Below are 22073 nucleotides of genomic sequence, written 5' to 3' on the forward strand. Positions count from 1 at the left end.
TTGCACAGCTTAATCATCATAGATTGAAAGTTTATCATTTGCATGTGTTTTTAAGTCCTGTCAGTTTAACAGAGCGCATATAATAATGTGCAGAGAGAGAGAGCGAGAGCGAGAGCGAGAGCGAGAGCGAGAGAGAGAGAGAGAGAGCGAGCGAGCCCCGGCCACACCTTCACCGTCTTCAAACAACATGAGCGCTGTCTTGCTCTCTCTCCCTCACGCATATTAACCAAAATCAATTGAAAAAAACCAAAAACAAAACTATCCAGTGATGAAATGTTTTCTGTGTTTGTCAAATCTTGTGCGATATCCTAAACTGCAGAGATATTTACACAAGGCATGCCGTACAAGTCTGATTCGCGAACTAATGAATCCTTTGAACTGATTCAATTTAATGAATGGTTTAAACAACTGACCTGTCCAACACTGAACTCACGAGACGTCTGAATTGGTGTAAAAATAATCTGTAACACTTTACAATAATGTTCTATTTATTAAACTATTTAACTACATTATTTAACATTTACTATTACTAAACTGCAATTCTACAACATTGTTAATTTCAACATTTAGGCTATAGCCTTCATTGTTGAAATCAAAAGTTGTACAGTATTTGTTAAAATAGTTAATGCACTGTGAAGTAACATTACCAAACAATGAACAGCTGTTTTTTATAAACTAAGATGAACAAAGATTAATAAATATAGTAACAAAAGTATTGCTCGTGGTAAGTTCATGTTAGTTAATATGTTAACAATTCAAACCATATCCTAAAGTTACAAACAAATAATTTACTCTAATTTAAATAATACTCTGATGTTTAAATAATTTAAAATGAGAATGTAAGTGTGCTCACCCCATTTTTGTTTGTAAGAAAAAAATTTGATTAGATTTCATATCGCAATATATATCGCAGAAAAATAAAATATTGCAATGTCATTTTTTCGCAATATTGTGCAGCCCTATCTAGTATTCTGCTGTCGTATCGCGGATTGTGAACTTTCTCTAAAATGTAGATGTCATATAGCAACCTTATTTACAGAAAATATGTATTTGATATAAATCACTGTTTTAACATAAATCACTTCAACATTTAATCATGTTAAATAATCGTGATCACAATATTGACCAAAATAATAGTGATTATGATTTTTGCCATAATCGAGTAACCCTAGTTTTTATTCTTTCATATGTATAATTTTTTTAACTGTCAAGATGATTCATACTTAAAGTGGACAAGGCATTTGGTTGTTCAACTCCTAAACACCAACTTGTTTGTTTGTTTGATTATTGCAAAGAAAATGATCCACAATCAGGTTTGTTCTTCCTAGGTTGGATTCCTTGCCTTAGAGTAACCTCGTCATCCAATGGCATATGGTAGACTTCATGACCACTGAAGACCCTTGTGTCTAGTCTTCTATGGAGCCTGACCAGGAAATTACTCGGTGGCTGACCAGTCTGCACCTGCCCCAATATGCCTCCAGCTTCGCCAGGGCTGGCTACCATTGCTTTAAAGACCTTATGAACCTAACAGAGGAGAAACTCCTTGAAGTGGACAATGTTCCCACAGGACACCGGCGGAGGATCCTAAGCAGCCTGGAGACCCTAATGGTGGAAGTTGATGGAGGTAAAGGTGCCATTAAAGTACCCGTGAGGAGAAAGCCAATCCCAAGACCTAGACAAGTGTTTCCTAAGGCTAAGAAGAAAGGCATACCTTGTCAGCATTCTCAGAGCAGTACCATCCAGACGACAAGGCAAACTCCTCTTTCAGGGACAAGTGTTACATGTTACACTGTTTCCTCCAGCTCTAGCTCCACCTCTGAGCATGACAGCACGGAATCACTGGAGAACTTTTCAGAAGAACCTATTCCAAAAGAGAATCATGCCTTTCCCTCAGAAGGAGCTTCTGTAGGGTTTCGGGGAGAAATGGTTGAAAATGAAATATATGAGCAGTGCACCTTCATTAAAGAACCCTCTGAGCAGAAGTCTACCCTCTCCTATAAGCTACGACACAGGCCCGTTCCAGAGATCCCTGAGCATCCCTTCAAACCTCTTTATGACTGGTGAGATTTTTTTAAAGTACAGGTTGAATATTTTTGGTTGCTGAGTGCTGACACAACAACGTAAAGGCATGGTTTCACGATCACGAGTTCACACTTAAATATAATTAGCTGAGATATGGTATGCGTATTTGGCGTGCTGTCCAGGGAAGGGCTCCGAGCTCGGGGATGGCCCAAACCTAGAGTACCCCCCCTTCCCTGTCTAATTATAAAGTGAACTCGAAGTGAGGAGATGGGGTGGAGGAGGGATGCTGATTAACCGTTGATGGATAGAGGTAAGTCAGCGATATTTATACTGTGGGATTGATTACTAGATTGTGGTCCACCTGTGTTGATTAGGCTAAGTATCTGACGCGCTCCTCCCGAACCTTGTTACGAGAACATCATTTAACAATGCCAGCATATGTAATAAGTAGAAGTGTGACAAGACACTTAACTCACAAAATCCGATAATAAATGATATTGGGTTCATGAGAACAAGGTGAGACAACATTTTAAGACTATTGTTCATGTCTCAACATCTTTTGATGATCCTGGATCAAAATTATTGTCTAAAAATATAGACTTAATCCAATCCAATCCCTACCCCTAAACCTAACCCTACTCATAATTTATTCCTAAAATCAGTGGGAAATGATAGATGATAAACAAGGGTGTAGAAGCACCTAACCCTGAATGTAAGCCTAAAACAGATATTTCCTGAAAAGTAATATCTTAATTCTGATTGGCTGATTGGAACGTTGTTCAGGAACAACACGGATTTTGATTCAGGAACATTTTGTACTTGGTGAAAACATGCTCACCGAGGAGAATTTCTGAAAGTAATTTTCAGATGCAATGAAAAAAAAAGTGGAATAAACACAAAAATTCAACTTGTTAATGAAATAATTTGATATACATGTACAATTTAATAACATATAGTCTAGTTTGATATATTAATTAGGTGTTCGTCAAATGATTCCCGTGTTTACAGCTTTGTAAAATTACCTACTGAAAGCTATGTATGTTTGCTGTATAGTCCTATAGCTAAAAATATTAAAATTACAGACACACAGTAACATTTTAAGTTACAGAAAGGAATGTAGGCCTAGTAATTGATGTCATAAATACACAAGGTGTATTTTTGTTTCAACTATCCATCGTACATCCAACATCCCAACCGGCACATGACCGACCTTCAATGTTGAAATATGGTTGAAATAAGGTCAGTTGTGATTTCAGCTTTGAAACAACGTTGATACAATGTTTAAAGCTGAACGTTGAAAAACCGGCACATGACCAACTTTCATATATATATATATATATATATATATATATATATATATTTTATGTAAAAGTTTTGTGTAAGTCACATTTTCAGAAATAATAACGACAGGCCTAATAATGTTATAATGTACCAACATTATGAACTCTATAGGATATTTTCAATATTCAATATCGCTACTAAGTACTACATAAGTACTTGGTACATAATCAGCGCAGCGGGAGACATTCAAACTAATATCAAAATGATTTACGTCTCTACAATGTTTGGTTGATACATCAGAAGGGAGGCTAGACTTACCTACGAGGTTTCTTTATCTCAACATTCCTCAGCGCTGAAAGTGAACACTCAGTGCTGTTTGGCTAATTAATAAAAAAAATTTACCATTGGGGAGACGAGTGCTCAGCTCTACCCCGGCTTCCCCCTCCCCTTCTTTATCATTTAGCGATTGTAATTACATCAGCAGATTTCACACTTTTCTCCTTACAAATGTGTGTGCAGGAATGTGGCAGCAAACAACAACAATGACCATCTCTCAAGGTCTGAGGGACACGTCTGCCCCACAGGCAGTAAGAAAGGTACACTACTTTTCACTTTATTTCAACTCAAGGTTTATTTATTTTGTTGTGATTTGTGATCCTGTTCAAATAAATGGGATCCAGTCTCTCAATGGTATTTGCTTTTATCTTCTCATTCATGCTTGAGGACAAGCCTATTTTGACAAACTTGCATCAACTTGCTTATGTGTGTGTCTTTGAATCTACTTTTTGTTTTGAAATGTTCCATTGTGTCCCTGTTCTGAACATGTTGCAGTATTCATGATGCATCCATGTGGTACTGCTGTGCTGCATACAAAAAGTATCCTTATAAATTCATAAAATTACGGTTGAACCACTGATGTGGTTCTATTGGACATTCTATTGGACATGGACTATTGGACTATATGAAATATATGACTATGGATATTGCTGTCTATGCAGGGTTATTTTTTTCAAATATATGTTCATTTGTGTTCTGAAGGGTGAGTAAGAATTAATGACAGAATTTCAGTATTTGGGTGAACTATTCTTTGAAATCAGAAACCAGGCTTGGGTGTAAAAGTGGTTTAATAATGCCTATACCTACTAGCGTAGATCTACAAGCAAATTCTAACTCTCTGAAGACTAAAATGTAATAGAAAGCTACACGGTAGATTAAGTTTTGGAGGAAGAGTTTTAACTGTAGAGCGAGAACAGATAATTTGTTTGCAACAGAGAATGTATGATCAGAGATTTACACAATTGTCCTGAAACAAGTTCTTGCGGACGAAGAAAACAGGGCAAAGAGAGAGAAAAATAGAGCGAGCTTATCATCTGTAGTTAGAAGGTCAACTCTCGATAATGATAAATGATGACACTGATCTGAAATGACACCTTTGCTACTGGGTTAAGATGCGATACAATACAGTACAGTTCTATCATAGAAAACATAGTGGCATCTAGATCAAACACCCTACAGTAGGGTTTTATCTAGTGGGGGGCCCTGTCTATTAGCTGTATATCTATGTGTGTGTCTGTCCGGAGGGAACAGTCTGGAAGTCACGCTGCCCTTACTGTCTCTGCAGAGATATGGTGGTCATTTGTCACCTTGACAGCCAGTCACCCAAGCTGCTCCCTCTTTGGTACATTTTCCAAGCTGGCTACGCTAAAGGACAATGTGTGGGATCTCATTTTATGCTTGTTCTCTTCTCTCTCTTGCCTCGTTCTTTGTCTTATACTTTCTCCTTTGCCCTCCTCCCACGATCAAACCACAAAACCACAACCTGCATTGTCATAATGATTCATTCATGTTGTGTTAATTACAGCACCACTGGAAAGGACCTTGTCCCCCATTGCCCCATATGGAGAGCTTTTTCTGTTCGATTCAGCAGAAATAGAAACGGTGAGTGTATACATAAGCTGCCTGTGCTGTAATTTGTTATGTAAAATCTAAAGTAACATATAAAGTAACATGATTTACAATGACCTCATATGTAGAGCACGAGTTCCAGTTTCAGTAAGGCCATTTTCAAACCTGGAACATTTGCTTTTAGTACCTGTCACACTTTCTCCCCTACTTCGGTTTATTTAGCCATATATGAACATGGCTATTGTGCTGGGATCCGCACCAAAATAATTGGTCTAAGGTCGCCGTAACAAGGTGGTCTCGGCCCAGTTGAAAGCAAACTCTGGAGTGCTTTGCTTGTGATAAAAGAGCAGTCTGACCCAACATACCAGTGAACCAAACTGGGTCATCTGTGTCATAATTCATAATTGAAAATATGTTAAGTGAAAAGCAGCAGTGTCTAGATCTTTAGGTGAGCACATTACTTATTGTCAAAACCAAAGAAAAGTGTTAATGTAATTTTGTTAAAGTGTCACTTTTGTTAAAATGGCCCAACAAAGCTTTGATTCCTACTCTTACTAAGAAATTATGTATATGTAACATTAAGGTTCCCTTTGAAATGTTGCCTTGTGAAAGCTAAACAAACCAAGAAGATACGGCACTTTTTAACAGTGCATTAAGGCAATCATAGGGTGAATGGTATTTGAAAACATTTTGGAAAATAGGCTTGCTTATAGTTTCATCTTGATTTGTCGGTTTGTTTTTCAGGATATGTCCAGTCATGGAGTAAGAGAGAACCTGGAACAACACAAGTTAAGGTGAACAGTTTGCTGAACTTCAGTGTCCTTTGGCCTGTTTTTTTAAGTAAAAGTGAAGTGACGTGTGGCCAAGTATGGTGTCCCTTTCTCGGAATTTGTGCTCTGCATTTAAACCATCCAAGTGCACACACACCTGGAGCAGTGGGCAGCCAACCAGGGAGCAGTTGGGGGTTCAGTGCCTTGCTCAAGGGCACCTCCATCCTGGTACTGAGGGTAGAAGAGAGCACTGGTTATTTACTCCCCACACCTACAATTCCTGCCAACCTAATTCTAAAATCATAAACTTATATCTGAAGTCCCCTAATTCTTGTTACTTTCTGTGATTTAAACATGGTTTGTGGATTTTCATATGCCCACTGTGTTACTCTGTGAACAGCATTGTGGTGTGTAGGATACGATGACCAGGTGTAATCAGCACCTTTGGTGTTAATTAATTTTAAATAATGAAAATGTTCGTTATCAAACATTCGTACATTTTGGGTAAACTATCCCTTTAATGTTCTTCAGGAACAGTGTGCCTCTCACTAAATATGGTCATCATTTCAAAGAACGTAAAGCAATGAAAATGAATTGGCTACTCACCTAATCATTGTAAATGTTATTATTTTGCCCTTTCCTTATGCCATCTTAACAAATTAATTAATTTATTTTTTCTTTTTTTTTTAGAAACAAGCAGACACAAATAACAAGAAGCAAGACAATAACTCAAAATAACAAGAAGCAAGACCTTTCCAAGCAACATTATGTCGATGATGATGATGATGATTACTCCACTGTACAAGAATCCACACTGAGTCATCGCTTGGCTAATGAATGCTCTTTTAAACATCCTACACCGTCTCCTCTTCTCTCGATCACTGGACCATCAGCTTTGGCCCAGCCACATTTAGTTGTGAATGACATATACAGTATTCCACAAGAAGACCTACCAGGCCTAATGAGAGCAAACCTTCTTTCTCAAACAGAAGTTTCCATTTCTCCTTACGCCTGCTTCTATGGGACCCGCACTGCAGCCACCAAAGCAGGCTGGCTAGACAAACTCTCCCCTCAAGGGTAAGGACCATGCAGAACATTCATTTTTTTAAGGAATCTTGAGGATGCTGTAAGTCAAGTACTAAAGCACATATTAACGTATCAGTGGTACCCCAATGTTCACCCCAAAATGTTGTTCTCTATACACTGTTATTTTATATATGTAGCACAGAAAGTGGATGTCATGCAGCTCTTTGCCATTGTTCATATGATCTTGTAACCATGAACGTAGTCTGCATGACTCTGCATTCTTCTGAAGCCACACAACATACTTTAGTGAGCATACCGCAGTGAGCTGACTGTGAAGTGTCCAAACCTTTGGCTTGAATCCACTGTAATGATCATGACACAATATATATTTTACATTTATCAGCAATGATTTAGCAACAATGATCACATGCTGAGTCCGTTAACACGTTAAGTCTTTAATTGCAAATGATTGAAAATGTGTCATTAAAATATACGCGCATGACCGCATTGATATGAAGGTACCACAGCAGTTGCTGTTTTTTTTTTCTTTTTCTTTTTTTTTACTTTTCATTTCCATTTAGATGTTACAGCTTATATTTCAAGTAAAAAAAATCCTCCTTGTTATAAAGGGTCAGTGAGATTTTTTCTTATTAATTTTTTTTAAAAGAAAGACACTGAAAAAAGAAATTAATACCTTTTTATACATCAAAGAATCTTGAAAAAATGTATGATGGTTTCTACAAAAATATTATGCAAAACAGTTGTCTTCAACATTGATAATAATAGGAAATGTTTCTTGAGCACCAACTGACACTGAAGACTGTAGTAAATCCTGCTGAAAATTCAGCTTTGCATCACAGGAAAACATTTCATTTTTAAATATATAGCAAACAATGCTTTGTTTTTACTGTATTTTTGATCAAATAAGTAGTCTTGATGGGCATAAGAGACTTCTGTCAAAAACACACTAATCTTGCTGACCCTTATGAATCATTTTTGAAAGCAAGTGTACAATGCATCAGCAGAGACGGGCAAAAAAACTTAACAGGGTTTTTCACACTTTATTTTGGTGTTCATTTCCACACATGCTTAAACTAAAGCTAAAAACGGCCGTCTGTTTTATTATATGTTTCTCTTCCTCTTTGCACTTGATGGTTTATTTTGCTTGTTGACAAACCACAATTTCAGTTGCATGGTAGCACTGGCTAAAATTCTTCATTTTGTTTCAAATGGCCCTGATAATAAACCCTCAATGATAATTATTTTATTGTTTTGACATGAATGGTGATGTGTTTTGACTTTTTGTCAATATGAGACTTTGCTTTGTACTTGTAGGAACTGTGTCTTTCAGAGAAGATGGGTGAAGCTTGAAGGAGGAAATCTCACTTACTACAACAGCGATAAGGTGTGACACACACACATTTGCAGATTCTCACACACAACAGGGCTCTGCCATGTCATGTTCTTGTTTCAGCTTGAATGGGGAGAGATAAGACAAAAAAATGGTCAGCTTTAAACTCAGCATGTACAATCAGTTTCAAGTATCTCAGAGCATCCAAACTGCTGCAAATCCCTCTCTTAATTTCCTCTTCCGGTGGGATAAACTTCCAGAGCTGTCGAAAGTCACTCAGTCTTTTTGCAGATGTAGTATTATCGCAGTAGGACAGAAAAGGAACTGGATGCAGGAACGGGGTGATATCATCAGTGTAAAACAGTGGGGGCAGAGGACGCTCTAAAAGAGATGGAGGAGGGAGCATTAGGTGAACCTGCGTGTACCGTGCTGTTGTGTTTCTTTTAGTCCTTCAAGCCTGATCAAAAGAGGAGCATCAGCGGAGCGGCCTGTTCTAGCGTTCAAACACACCAGTTTCTCTCTCTCCTTCTCTTTAAAGTGTAGTTGATCCTTCAGAAATCATTCTAATATGCTGATTGCTTCTTGAGTAACATTTCTTATTATAAATGTACATTTTTGTGTAAACCGGGACTTTTTTTTGTCAAGATTCTTTGTTAAATATGAAGTGCCAAAGAACAGCATTTATGTCTTTATATATGTTTTTACTGCCACTTGATCAATTGAGTGCCTCCTTGCTGATTCAAAATAAATAATTTATTTAAAAAATTGTATTGCCCCAGCCTAAACTTTTGAACAGTAATGCATATGTAAATGATCTTGCCTAGAGATTCGAGTGAGTCAGAACTTTCTAGTGCATGGGTGGCTGGGTGTTTGGTTGGTGGTTAAAGTAGTGCCCAATGTAGCGCTCAAAGTAGCGGAATGACTGCATCCAAAATATCAAAACTAAAAAAATAAGTCATTTCCATCCCTAAAATAATTTTTTACAGTAATAGTTATGCATATTGATCATAAACACAGCTAAAAGGCTTCCTGCTTAATTAACTTAATTCACGGCAAATGCAATTGCAAATATAAGACACTGATATTTTTCATTAATCAGGCTCTTATTGAAGCAGTTATAATTAATTAGAGCTAAACATTTAAAGCGAAAGAAGCTTCTAACGCTATTCTGTTAAATTATCTTTACCCTTTACTACTAGTTTAGTAAGATAGTGGTCACAACAACCATGGTCCTCATCACCATGGTTATATGGTTTTTAAAATCAATAATAAGAAATAATAAACTATGGAATTTAATTTTTTTTTTTTTTTTTTATTAAATGTCTAGAATCTACAAAAGCAACTTCTAAAAATAATATATTCCCCATTATTTAATGTATATAGGCCATAATAAATACATTTCTGCTAAAACAACATAGGCTATTTGTACAGTGTTATTAACTGCAAGCTACTTGTTACTGGTGCTGAATTGATAGGTAATACCTCATCATGCCGTTTTACATTGTCGTGGCTGTTTTCAGCTGTTTTCATTACAGAACCTTTAATGTTCTCATATTACATGGCTGTATAACATAATTATGTGTCGCATGAATGAATCAAGAAACTTGCGCTGTTGATCACTTTACATTGTGGCAGAAGTGCAGTACACATTCATCAGTCCTATGCGGATGACTGATCCTGCTCTGCTTTTGCTCGCAGCTGGCAGATGCAGTGGGTAGCACTGCTTCACACTTTTGGAGTAGGTATGTTTGCTTTTTGCAGTTTCACATGTATTGTAATACAAAAGCAGCGCCTAATATGTAGGAGGTCTCACAGATCCTGAGCTCATTGACAAATATCTGATCTTCCTTTACATAGAGCACGCCTGATCTTGAAATAGAAAATTAAAGTGAACAGTGAGCACGCATTCAAAAGAGGTTTCAACACCTGCTTATTAAATTAATATATATATATATATATATATATATATATATATATATATATATATATATATATATATATATATATATTTTAGTGGTGGGCATAGATTTATTTTTTTAATCTAGATTAATCTCACTGTGATCTTGAAATTAATCTAGATTCAAATGGCTCATTCGAATTCTGCCGAAGGCATTCAGAATATGTGTGTTACCCAAATAAAATTGACAAACAATAAGACTTTGAGAAGGGGTTTATCAAGCCAGGTGGTGTATTATAAAAGGGGCTGCATGCATCACAAAGTGCTTCACAAATGCATCACAAAGTGCTTGAAAAATTTGTAAACTAATTCCACATTCCACAAAGTGCAGACAACCTTATGCCTGTTTCAGACATACTCCGTCTGCAGTGTGTATGCGTTGCATATTTTTTTACGCACTCATGTTAACGGATTCCAGTTGCGTTCCAGGAGCGTTGCGTCTGCAGCAGTGCAGCGATCGTTTACGTACCGACTGCAAACACGTCCTGTGTGAAAGCACATCGAGTCCGTGCTGCACCACATAAGTAACGCTTTATTCAGACACCTTCAACATTTCTCACATTATTACAGTTTTGCTTTATATATCAAAAATTATATCTGGTTTTCTAAATAATTTTAGGTTTGACTGTTAAAACTACAAAGTAGTCAAGAACAGTGAGTGATTTTCATTTTCTTGGATTAACATTACAGCAGCCAGTAGCTAAATTAGGCGCGGTCACTTTAAGAGACGATGAACGCATCCAATATAATACACACCCCATTTTTTTCCTCAACTGTTAACTTTCACTTAAGAAATAACTGACAGTTTTTTCGGCAAAATTTCCAAGGTGGATATTTTGACATATTTTGTATGTATTTGTCGGCACAAGAGCAAAAACAAGCAAATTCGATGTTCAAGTGTTTTGACATGCCTTTCTCTGCGTGAGCCCTGAACACCAGAACACCGCGAGTACTGAATTGTGCTCTTTCACATATTTGTTTGTTCAAACTGCGATTTGTATTTGTTCGTTCAGGTGCAGGAGGGACTTCGGCGAGAACTTCGCAGAAGAGAGCTCGGTTTAGGGTCGCTGTCTGTGATACGCGGCTCTCTCTCTCTCTCTCGTGCGCACCGAATACAGCGCGCGAGTAACCAGCTACTCTGTTCATCTTTTCCGCAATCTTGTGTTTCGATGCTTTAATGTTTAAATCGACAAGCGGTAAGGCTTAAAAACACATGAAAAAGATTTTTGTCAGGTGTCAACAGCTTTCACATACTTCTTTCAAAATAAAAGTCTTGTATTAGAAAAACATTTCTAATTATGTTTTTTGTGTTGATGTTTTTATCTTTGTAAGGCAATATACCACATTTCATACACAATGGTAATTCAAAGTGCTTTACACAAAATCAAATGAAATAATCATAATCAAAAAATAATCACACATTAAAACAAAATTATTTCAAAATTGACTGAATTTAAAACTGATGTAAAAAATAATTATACATGAAATATGGTGCAATCCGTTTGGACATTGCACAGTGCTCATTCAATAAATGCACAGCTAAACAGATGAGTTTTAAGTCTGCATTTAAATGTGACTAATGTTTTAGCACATATGCTCTCTTCTGGAAGCTGATTCCAACTGCGGGCGACATAACCACTAAAAGCAGATTCCCCTTGTTTTGTGTGAACCCTTGGTATTTCTAACTGACTCGATCCTAATGATCAGAGTGGTCTGTTAGGTTAATGTTAGGTCCAAGGACATTGAGTGATTTTTAAAAGAGTACAAGTATTTTAAAATCATTCCTAAATATAACTGGATCCAGTGCAAGGACCTGATGACTGGTGTGATATGCTCAGACACTCAGCGACCCACTCAGAACTGTCTTGTGTCCCACATGTTGAGAAACACTATCATAAAATGTTTGCGGGAGCGAGCAGGACACAAAAATCAGTAACAGTCAGACATTAAGCGGGAGGGGGATCAAGAAAACAGTCCCCTCGCAGGGGTCTAATACAAATATATACACAATGAATGGCAACTGTAGAAAGCAAAGGCCGATACCCGGACATTTTGGGCCATTTAGAAATCCTGTCAGGACACATTTTGTTTAAGTCCTAAAAAAGAAAAAAGTAGACATGTCCAGGAAAAAGAGGATGTATGGTCACCATATCTTGATTTAGGAATTTAGGAGTAATATTGTTCATTGTCACTCTCCACTACCATCACATTTAAGAGGCTGCTTGCAAATTGGGATCTTGGGATTTAGACTATTTGTCATTCAGCATTTAGTGGTAAGTGTTTTTAGCCAGCACTAGGACCAGCTCCCTGGATTCTCTCTTCTTCTAAATAAAGGCATGCTCCTCTGTGATGGTATCATCCATTAGGAATTAATGGTGAATTTTGCATTTGTAAATCAATGTTCTGTTTGAGTGCTGCCCACCATGAAGCTCTGCCATGGTGTTTTGAGCGGTTGCCAGGACATTGAAAAGTTGGTCCTCTGAGCAGCTTTTAATGCATTTATGTTTGTTTGCTTGGTGTTTGCTTACTGGTTCCTTCTATACATTAAAAATAACTGAATTTCCTTTTACAAGCATCAATAATCAAGAATACTAGGGAGAGTTTCAAAGAAAGTCTCCTTAAATGTATAGTCCTCAGCGGGCACATTCTCTCAGTCTCTTTTCTCTGATTGAAATGGTTAATCACTGCTCGCTTCTTGTCATCCAATAATGATGTCATTAATCAGAGACCTTCTTAAGCGTGGGAGAGAAGCAAGCACCATGCTCCCACTGGTTCTCTGTAGGACCCTCAGGGATGGAAAGGCATGGGCTCTCCCCAAACTTACCTGATGTTTCATCAACCCTGCGACCATGTCTGTAATGTCTGGGGACACAACTAACACTTTCATGAGTTTTAACTTGTATGTGTGAGTGAGAGAGCTTTAGAGTGTCACCTGTAGGTTGGCAGAGTGTGTGGAGATGTTTGGGTTGGGATCAGTTACCTCGTTTCTGAAGTACAACTGTGTGGAAAATCCACAAAAGCTCAAAAGTCCTCTGGGAGCATCAGTGGAAAGCTTTCTCACCACCCACTCGTGGGTTTTGATGATTGCAGTCCATCCAACTTAAGGCAGAAGTGAGCTTCCCATGATCTGCAACTTATAGAGTACTGGTCGAATAGTCAGAATAATTCATTCTTTTTTTAAACAGTTTTTAAAAGCAGTCTCTTATGCTCACCAAGGCTCTTTATTTCATTTAAAATACAGTTAAACAGTAACAGTGTGAAATATTACAATTTAAATGAACAGTTTTTTTTTTTTTACTTTGATACTGTCTAAATGTAACTGCATTTCAACAGCCATTGCTTCAGTATCACAATTAAAAAATGAATAATTATATATTTTTTTTCAGCAAGGACAAAATTCATTTATCAAAAATGACAGCAAGGACTTAGAATCATATGCTGTTCTTTTAAACTTTCTATTGATCAAAGAATACTGCATCATGTTTTCCATAAAAATATTGAGCAGCAAATATGGTTTTCAGCTTTAGTGACCATAAGAACCAGTATGAAAAATTTAACTGAGAATCAAAACAGCATATCAGAATATATCTAGGATCATGTGACAATGAAGACTGGAATATTACATCACAGTAATATATATTTTTTTTTAATATTAAAATAGAAAACGGCTTTCAATCCTTCTTGCAAAAACATTAAGAAAATCTTTTTTTTTTTTTTCTCAGACTTTGATGGTAGTGTATTGCAGCAGATCTTCTAGAATACTACATTCAGCTGTGTGCTTTGGGCTAGTGTAGGATGTTCTACAAAAATCATTTTGAAGTTTACTGCACGCAGTACATTTACAAGTTATTTTCCACACTCAAGTGCACTAGCGGCCCTTGGCCAGCTGGAGTCCCCATGGCTCCACTGCAGAACTAACTCAGTGCTGGTAAAAACAAAAGCAAATGGCATTTGTGGGTCTCTCTGAGCGAATTAAGACTTTATCAGTCAGTGCCCAAAACTTTGTAGCACATTTGGATGTATGTGGTTATGAACATTAAAGTGCATAAGCTCATATACAACAACTGTTGTGAGAGTGACACATCATCACAGATTTGCACAAGCCATACAAATAAACCCTTCTATACATTTATTGTATCTTTTTTTGTGTGTGCAGCGTACATCTTTGTTATATGTGTGTGTGTGTGTGTGTATAAGCACACACCAAAATACTTAAACCATCTCTAAACTCTTAATGGATGCGCTTGCACATGTACTCTATAAGCCCCCTTCATCATTCCGACCCTGAAAATTGTAATTATAATGAATAATTAACGCCAGCTTAGAGAGCACCTCATTATTGCAACTTAGCTTCCTATAAACATGCACACCTCTTCACTTTTATCCCCCTTTCCTCTCTTCTGCTGCTGTCCAGATTTTAGACAGAGGAAGTCTCATTAAATATGCCTGTGAGTTCAGCAGTGGGAAGGATGCAAAATAAGAGATAGTGAGCAATGAGTGAATTCCCGGAGAGAGGCGATGGCTGCCCCTGCCATAATTAGGGTTAGCTGCAGCCATCGTTGTTAACATGCTGCCTTAATTTGAGGAGATGATGCTCTCTCTGACCCCACTTTCTCTCGCTTTCTTGTTCGCAGTCGTAAGCTCCCTCCGTTTGTGAGCATCTCTTCCATGATCCCTTGGTTCTTCACTCATTCTCTCTCTATCAAGCAATCGCCAAGCTATCAGATTCCTCTCTCTTTCTCATTGTCTCTGCTTTCTCACTTTCTGTACTTCATCCGTTCTCTTACACTGTCTATCATTGGCATTACCTCTTCCATTTGTGCCAGCTGAGGAGGGGGTCCCTCACTAAATCTTATCTTCTATTTCTGTATGGACGAGTTCTAGAAATAGTGCAAGGTCATCATAATAATTAACAGCCAAATGAAATGGACAAATTAATCTTTCTCTTTTTCCCTCTCTTTCCCTCTTTTCCCTTGTATTTTCCCTGGCTATGTCACCCACTAGCTCTTCCTAAACCTAATGAACTACATCACTTCCCACTGTCTACATAGGAAGCTCTGTATCCTATATGTATTAAACCTCACAATCAAGTATTTTGGAATGACCTACACAGGCGTAACTTGTGTGTTATATACTCAAATTACAAAACCCTAACTTGGTGTGCCTTGCATTTATCACTTTGCTTTGTGAAGGCAATTTCAAAATGAACTGCAATGTATGCAGCTCTACCTTAATATTCAACTAAAACACTCTCGTCCCTTATGTTGCCTAAAATGTTACCTTCGTAGGCAGCAAACTAGGATTTGGAACAGAGCTCCCATCGCCCTTTCCTCCTCTTTCTTCATTTTCAGTTCTCAACAGTATTTGCCCTTTTCTATCCATCACATTCTGCCATTTCAGAGCGGCTGGAGTGCTGTGTATGAATTTTGTAAACTAAAGGAGGTCTCTCAGAGCTCTGTTGCTGCTTTGGAGGCTTATGTTGGTTTGAAGCACACAGAGAAATCAAACACTCTTTTCTAGCTCTGTTTCCCTCATCTCTCCCTACAAAACATCAGACTATAAATACTGGAGGGCCGAGCTTGTTAGCTGGGGACTGGAATTAGGAACCAGGCCTGCTTGAGTGTGTGAGTGTGTGCTTGACTCAATCCCTCTTTTCTTCCCTCTTTTGTGTGTGTGTATGTATGTATATATTAATTATATATATATATATATTGGAAACAATGTATGACAGCGATGTTGCAATATGTTTGTACATTATCAATTGATATAATATCAGTAATATCAATATATATCCAAAATGGGTATTATGTTTTGTAAGCACTTTGGTTTTGTGTTTTTGTTTGCTTTTTGTTTCTTTTTCTTTTGTGTTTTATGTTTAGTTTGCCTTCTATTTGGTTTTGTTTTATGTTTTTGTTTGGAGCTGTGCATCTAAAATGGGTATTTTTTGTTTGTTCAGTTTTTAGTTTGCTTTTATCTGGTTTGGTTTTGTGTCTTTGTTTGATTTTTGCTTTTGTTTATTTTTATTTTTTCGTAAGTCTTTAGAAAGGAGTTCCTGAGATCATGAGAGAAAGATTCAGTCTCTCTGTGTCCAAACTTGTGACTAATGATTTGTAATCTGTCCATATGCACTTTGCACTATAAGTAATTTTTCTGTCTCCCTCATTTGTTGCAGGAGATGTACTCGAAGGGCCTGATACCTGTTTCAGCAGTTAAACAAGTTTGCGCTCTGGGTGAAAATAAGTTTGAGGTGGTCACCTTTGTAAGAACCTTTGTGTTTCGGGCAGAGAAAGAAGGTGAGCCTCTTTGCTTTTCTGTCTATCTCCCCATTTGCTCATCTTTTATAAACAAATTCACTCCCACTCCCACTCTCACTCTTCTATCATCTTTTCACTCATATTTTTATCACCTTACCATCTCTGCTATAAGATAAGATGTTCGGAGTAGATCTTTCACTGCACACCAAATCAGAGACAGAGTAAAAGAGAGATGAAAAGCCAACCAGACTCAAATAGATCACAATATTATGACACGGAACTGAAATACCCAAGATGATGATGATAACTTTAGATTTAAAATGTACAGTAAACACCCTGTTGGTGCATATAGTTTCCACACCATTGCCTGTGCATTTTTATGGGATATTTTTCTCAATATTCATTACATAAACTGCAATGAAGCTGGATTAAAAGACAGTTTTGATCATGGTTTAAATAGAGAGACTCGTGGTGTTTAAGGAGTAGCTTGTTACTGCAATTCAGGATCAATTAGCAGTGTCACCTTAGCAGTGTCATGTTGAGTGTCTGTATACCTAAGCATGCCATGTATATTATCTCTCATTATTTGTAAATTAAGGAAAAAGTGAAGATCGGTGAGATTATTTAGCTTTTTCAGACACGTTGCAGTAAAAGGAAAAGGGTATAGGTGAGGAGTTCACCAAGAGCCAATCAGTTACAATGTTATTGAAATGGCCTGTGCTTTCCCCGCTGCAATGACTGTGGTACATCTGAGGTTGATAGCACTACTGTTTACCTTAATGTCTTAGAATATCAGCAAATAATGGCCTCCTCAGTACCTACTTTATCCCCAGTTCTTGTTTAATGACCTCTGACCCATGGTAAGTGAATTACTTTGAGGGAAGTCAGTTTAAGCATGCGTTTAACAGTACTTTCCACCATCCAAAAAAAAAAAAAAAATCAGAGACCGAGAGAGCACTGGTCCAATCAACTCATGCATCTTTAAACAGCTTCATAGCAGTCTGAAGGAGTCATCAATCTTAAGATAAACACAAGAGAGGAGGAGAGAGAGAATAAATGAGTGAAATGGGTGGTCATGGGATGAGCACAAAAGATAAGAATGAGAATAGTGTTAGAGATTGAGCACACTGGGAATCATTTAGATACGTGTGCTCGTGTGTGTGTGTGTGTGTGTGTGTGTGTGTGAGCGTGAACAAACCTTCATGGCTGTGTGCTATTTCTGGGGCAGTCCTTGGCTGTGCAGGTCTCTTTCTTCAGATAGAGTGTGATATTGTGGGAATAACAGTGTTTTCATGGATAAGGGGGATTTCTTTCTTTTTTGCAGCCACCAATTTTGGAGGTTTGGGACTTTGAAAGTAATTGTTTGTAACTGTCTCTGAGGGTTTATTGGAAGCCTGTATAACCTGAATAATCTTTGCTCATGGCGATTCATGGGTGTTTAGATCTGCTGTCAGGTTGCTTTGAATCAGTAATCTGAAACCAAACATGATTTTCACAACTGGTCACACTTGTGAAGTCAGTAAGAATTCCTGCTAAGAATTCCAAGGCTGCATTTATTGATCAAAAATACAGGATTGTTTGATGAATTGAGAGTTGTAAATACATTGATTTATTTGAAATAGATAGTTTGTAATATTACATAAATTTTTTGTATCACTTTTGATCAGTTTAATGCATCCTTGCAAATTAAAGTATCAATTTCTTAATGATCCCAAACTATAATGCTTATAAATGGAATCATTCTAATAAGCCAATGTTTGTCCATTTGACCTTGGTAACTGATATTAATCAATAAATAGTTATTTACACTTTTTTATGGTGTTATTTAATTATCACCTACAAGTGAAACTCGCAGGCAGCAGTCTTGGAATACAGCTTTAAACATGTCCATAAAGTGTAAGCAAAGTCATATTATCTCATCACTGCAGGGTATTTTCAGTCTTTACATTTCCCTGGGCAGCGTGAGGAATACAGAATGAGATGTGAGAGTGAGACCATTAAAAAGAGTACCTTTGCCAAAATCTACCTCTTTCAGGTGTCTTTAGATTATACATTTGAAGAGATCTCATTTAAACACGCCCCCACGTGTCTACGTGAAAATACTTTGTTTGGCCTTCCAAAAGATGACACAACTAGAAATCTAAGTTGTATTTACAACACTGTTCCAGAACAGTTCAACCCAAATATTCAAGTGTGTGCAGCACATTTTATGGTGGACTGTTTCCTGAACCTGCAGCTTAGCCTACAATGTGTCAGTGATCAAAGACTCTTCTGAAAAGACTGTATAAAGTGGGGCAGTTCCAACTTTGCAAGGACAGTGGCGCTTCTGACTCACACCCTTAAATGTCTTTAAATATGTGACGGACCAACACTTAAATGGGTCCAAAAGACTCTATACAAAAAAAAAAAAAACACTCACCTTTAATGAAATGAAATTTCACTCTCTCTGTTTCTCCTACCCCCTTCTCTCTCTCTCTAGATGTGGCAGGTGCTGCAGACCTGCAGAGGATAAGAGTATCCAGCTGTTAATGTTTTTTGGCTAGTGTGTGTGCTCACAATACTTTTGTGCAAGCTCCTGTAGCACTATTTAAACACAGCACAAGAGAACCCTCTCAGGCTTCCTTCCCTCATCTCATACGCACACACAAACATAGAGGCAGACAGACACAATGCAATGAGACACAGGGGCTTTTGCGTACCTGCTTTGTTTGCAGATTTGAAAGTTTATAAAGTATAACAATAATATATTAGACACTTTTTCCTTCCCTTTTATTCCCATGGCATGGCGTCTCTCCACACTCGCGCACTCGTACCTGCGTATTCGCTAACACACATCAAACAGAATGCAGCTTTCCTCCACAGGCACACATGCTTCTTCTTCTTACCTCTCCATCCTCTGTCTTCCCTCTAAGGAGAGCGTCAGGATTGGCTAGATGTTCTCCAGTCTGCTGTGAGCTCCCAGTCCTCCATTTCCCATCAGCCTCGCAAAAATAACACAAACAAGAGTGGCTATGTCGAGCTGCGTGGCCTCAAAGGAAGAGTCTACCTCAGCCTCATGAGAACCAGCTTCATACTCTGTAAAACAGACCAGGTAGATCTATATCAGTTTTTTCTTTTCTTTTAGACACTGTTAAATGTTGGTCTAGATTTATACTCCTGCTGCCTGCATGAGTTCAAAATAAGTACCACAGCTCAACAACCATGTGAAGGTTCTGTCTATCTATTTCTTGGCTGTCTGTATGTCTCTTTATCTGTCAGTTTCTACTGTATCTCTCTTATTTCAATAGCTAAGCCATTGCTTCTACTAGTCTGTATGACCTATGTATGCCTATATCTCTCTGTAAACTCGATTACTTTATTACTCTATAAATTAATAATTTTTTTCCTATTCTTCCTTAGTTTTTGTATATATAATTGTCTGTCCTTTCATCTATCAATCTGTCTGTCTGTCTGTCTACCTTCAGACTAGGGCTGCACGACTACCGTATTTTCAGGACTATAAATCACACTTTTTTTCATAGTTTGGCTGGTCCTGACATGACATCCATAGACATGAATCAAGAGAAATGAACCAAGAGAAAACATTACCGTGTACAGCCAAGAGAGGGCGCTCTATGCTGCTCAGTGCTCCTGTAGTCTACACTGAAACATAGAGCGTCCTCTCGCGGCTGTAGACGGTAATGTTTTCTCTTGGTTCTTGGTTCTAAATAAATGCGACTTATATATGTTTTTTTCCTCATAATGACGTAATTTTGGACTGATGCGACTTATACTCAGGTGCGACTTATAGTCCGAAAAATACGGTAATCGCATGCGATTGTCATAGACAGAGCCGTAGTTCGCTGACAAACTACGCAATATCGCGTTCATAATCAAATGCGATTCATCTGCGATTATGAACGTGATATTGGGTAGCTTGTCAGCGAACTATGGCTCTGTCTATTAAGTGCTGCTCCATTTGAAAGCAGGTGATGGACATTTATCGTTAATCACAGAACCGGCTTTACTAACGAGACACGCATGACAATCACATGCGATGATTCGTGCAGCCCTACTTCAGACTTTACTCTGCTAAGCCATGGCTTTGACCAGTCTGTGTGTCTATTTATCTGTTGTCTGTCTGTTGCTCTCTATCTGTCTGTCTAGGGTGCCTATCTGTCTACTTTCAAGCTACATGTATCTATCTGTTTGCCTGTCTACCTTCAGACTACACTGTTCTAAAGCAGGGCACACATTACAAGATAATTAGGCCGACTTCGGGCTGAGTTCTCCCCTGTCCTTAGGTAAAGTCCCAATTGTCTTGATAGTTCAGCAGAATATCTTATAAGATATTTCTGTGGTGTGGGCAGTGTTAAGACCAATCTTTATGTCTGTCCATCCTTTGATCTTGTGTCGTGCCCTGGAGGGTCACTATCCTGCAGAGTTTAGCTTCAGCCCTCATAAAAACTCACCTGCCTGTATCTATCTAGTAATCCCGAAAGCACTGATTGCCTTGTTCACGTGTGTTTAATTAGGGTTGGAGCTAAACTCTGCAGGATAGTGGCCCTCCAGGACCGGAGTTACCTATCCCTGATGTAAACTATTTATCTACTTAAACTTTATTACTCTGTTTAATTACTTAAATTTTTTTTCTTATTTCCCCTTTGTTTTTGTGCAGATAATTAGGCACTGTTTTCTCAAGTAACTTAAACTAACTTAAACTTTAAGATTTCATTTTTAAAAGTCTGTTTTTTTCTTCCTTTTCTTTGGGACTGAGCCCATATGCTGAGAGTGTAGTTATTACAATGCACACACAAGCCCTGACATTTTGCTTGCATATGTATGTGATCTATGCCCAATTTGACTCAGTTTTAAATGAGATTAAGCTGAGAATGTTATTCTGTATGAATCGGCGGCATACACGCTCCCACACACTTTATTATCTCTGTTTGTCTTTCATTATTTTCCTTATTAGCACAAGCAAACATCTTTGTCTTCATTCTGCAAGGAAATTGTTTTTCGTCAGCCGATTTAACATGTGGGTGAGGGAAAGAGAAAGAGAGCAGTGATAATGGAAATTGATTGTATTGTTTTTGCATTAAATCCTGTCTGTGGCAATCACTCCGACAAGTGGTGAGAGAAATGGGAGGAAATGGAGGAAAAGAGAGTATGGGGGAAAGAAAAGGAATGAGGGAAAGAGTGAGTGAAAGAGGAACTGGGCACAGAGAAAAGAATGGAGGGATAACGAGGAGGTGAAGAAAGCAGTGGCTGTTGAGGGATGAAGAAAACATAAAAGAGCAGAAAAATGGTGAGAAGGAGATGGAGAGAGAGGAAAAAGGTGTGGTGGTGGGTAGCTCAGGTCATGTTCAGTGAAGTGGAGTATTTAATTTAACAAGATGAACGAGCTGCCCATGATGCTTTTTTTCCCTCCTTTCCATCTTGGAGAGGATGAAGTGTGCTGCCCTTCTCTTCTCTGAGGTCAGGCCATGAAGTTTTCCCAAGGTAATGAAAGTCAACCTAACAAGCAA

General features: G+C 37.9%; 1 protein-coding gene across 2 annotated transcripts in view; it reads left to right on the forward strand.

The window, feature by feature from the left end:
- Positions 1-22073, forward strand: part of LOC113051398 (arf-GAP with Rho-GAP domain, ANK repeat and PH domain-containing protein 2-like) — a 75891-nt gene that overhangs the window by 6285 nt on the left and 47533 nt on the right. For both annotated transcript variants that reach the window (XM_026215120.1, XM_026215119.1), the window contains 8 exons: positions 1329-2060; positions 3823-3899; positions 5165-5241; positions 5953-6002; positions 6669-7055; positions 8340-8409; positions 16485-16605; positions 19479-19657. In XM_026215120.1, the coding sequence (XP_026070905.1) occupies positions 1417-2060; positions 3823-3899; positions 5165-5241; positions 5953-6002; positions 6669-7055; positions 8340-8409; positions 16485-16605; positions 19479-19657 (1605 nt within the window). In that variant the 5' untranslated portion in view covers positions 1329-1416. The remainder of the gene's footprint in view (positions 1-1328; positions 2061-3822; positions 3900-5164; positions 5242-5952; positions 6003-6668; positions 7056-8339; positions 8410-16484; positions 16606-19478; positions 19658-22073) is intronic.

This window comes from Carassius auratus, chromosome 32 (assembly GCF_003368295.1).
Source record: "Carassius auratus strain Wakin chromosome 32, ASM336829v1, whole genome shotgun sequence".
Classification (NCBI taxonomy): domain Eukaryota; kingdom Metazoa; phylum Chordata; class Actinopteri; order Cypriniformes; family Cyprinidae; genus Carassius; species Carassius auratus.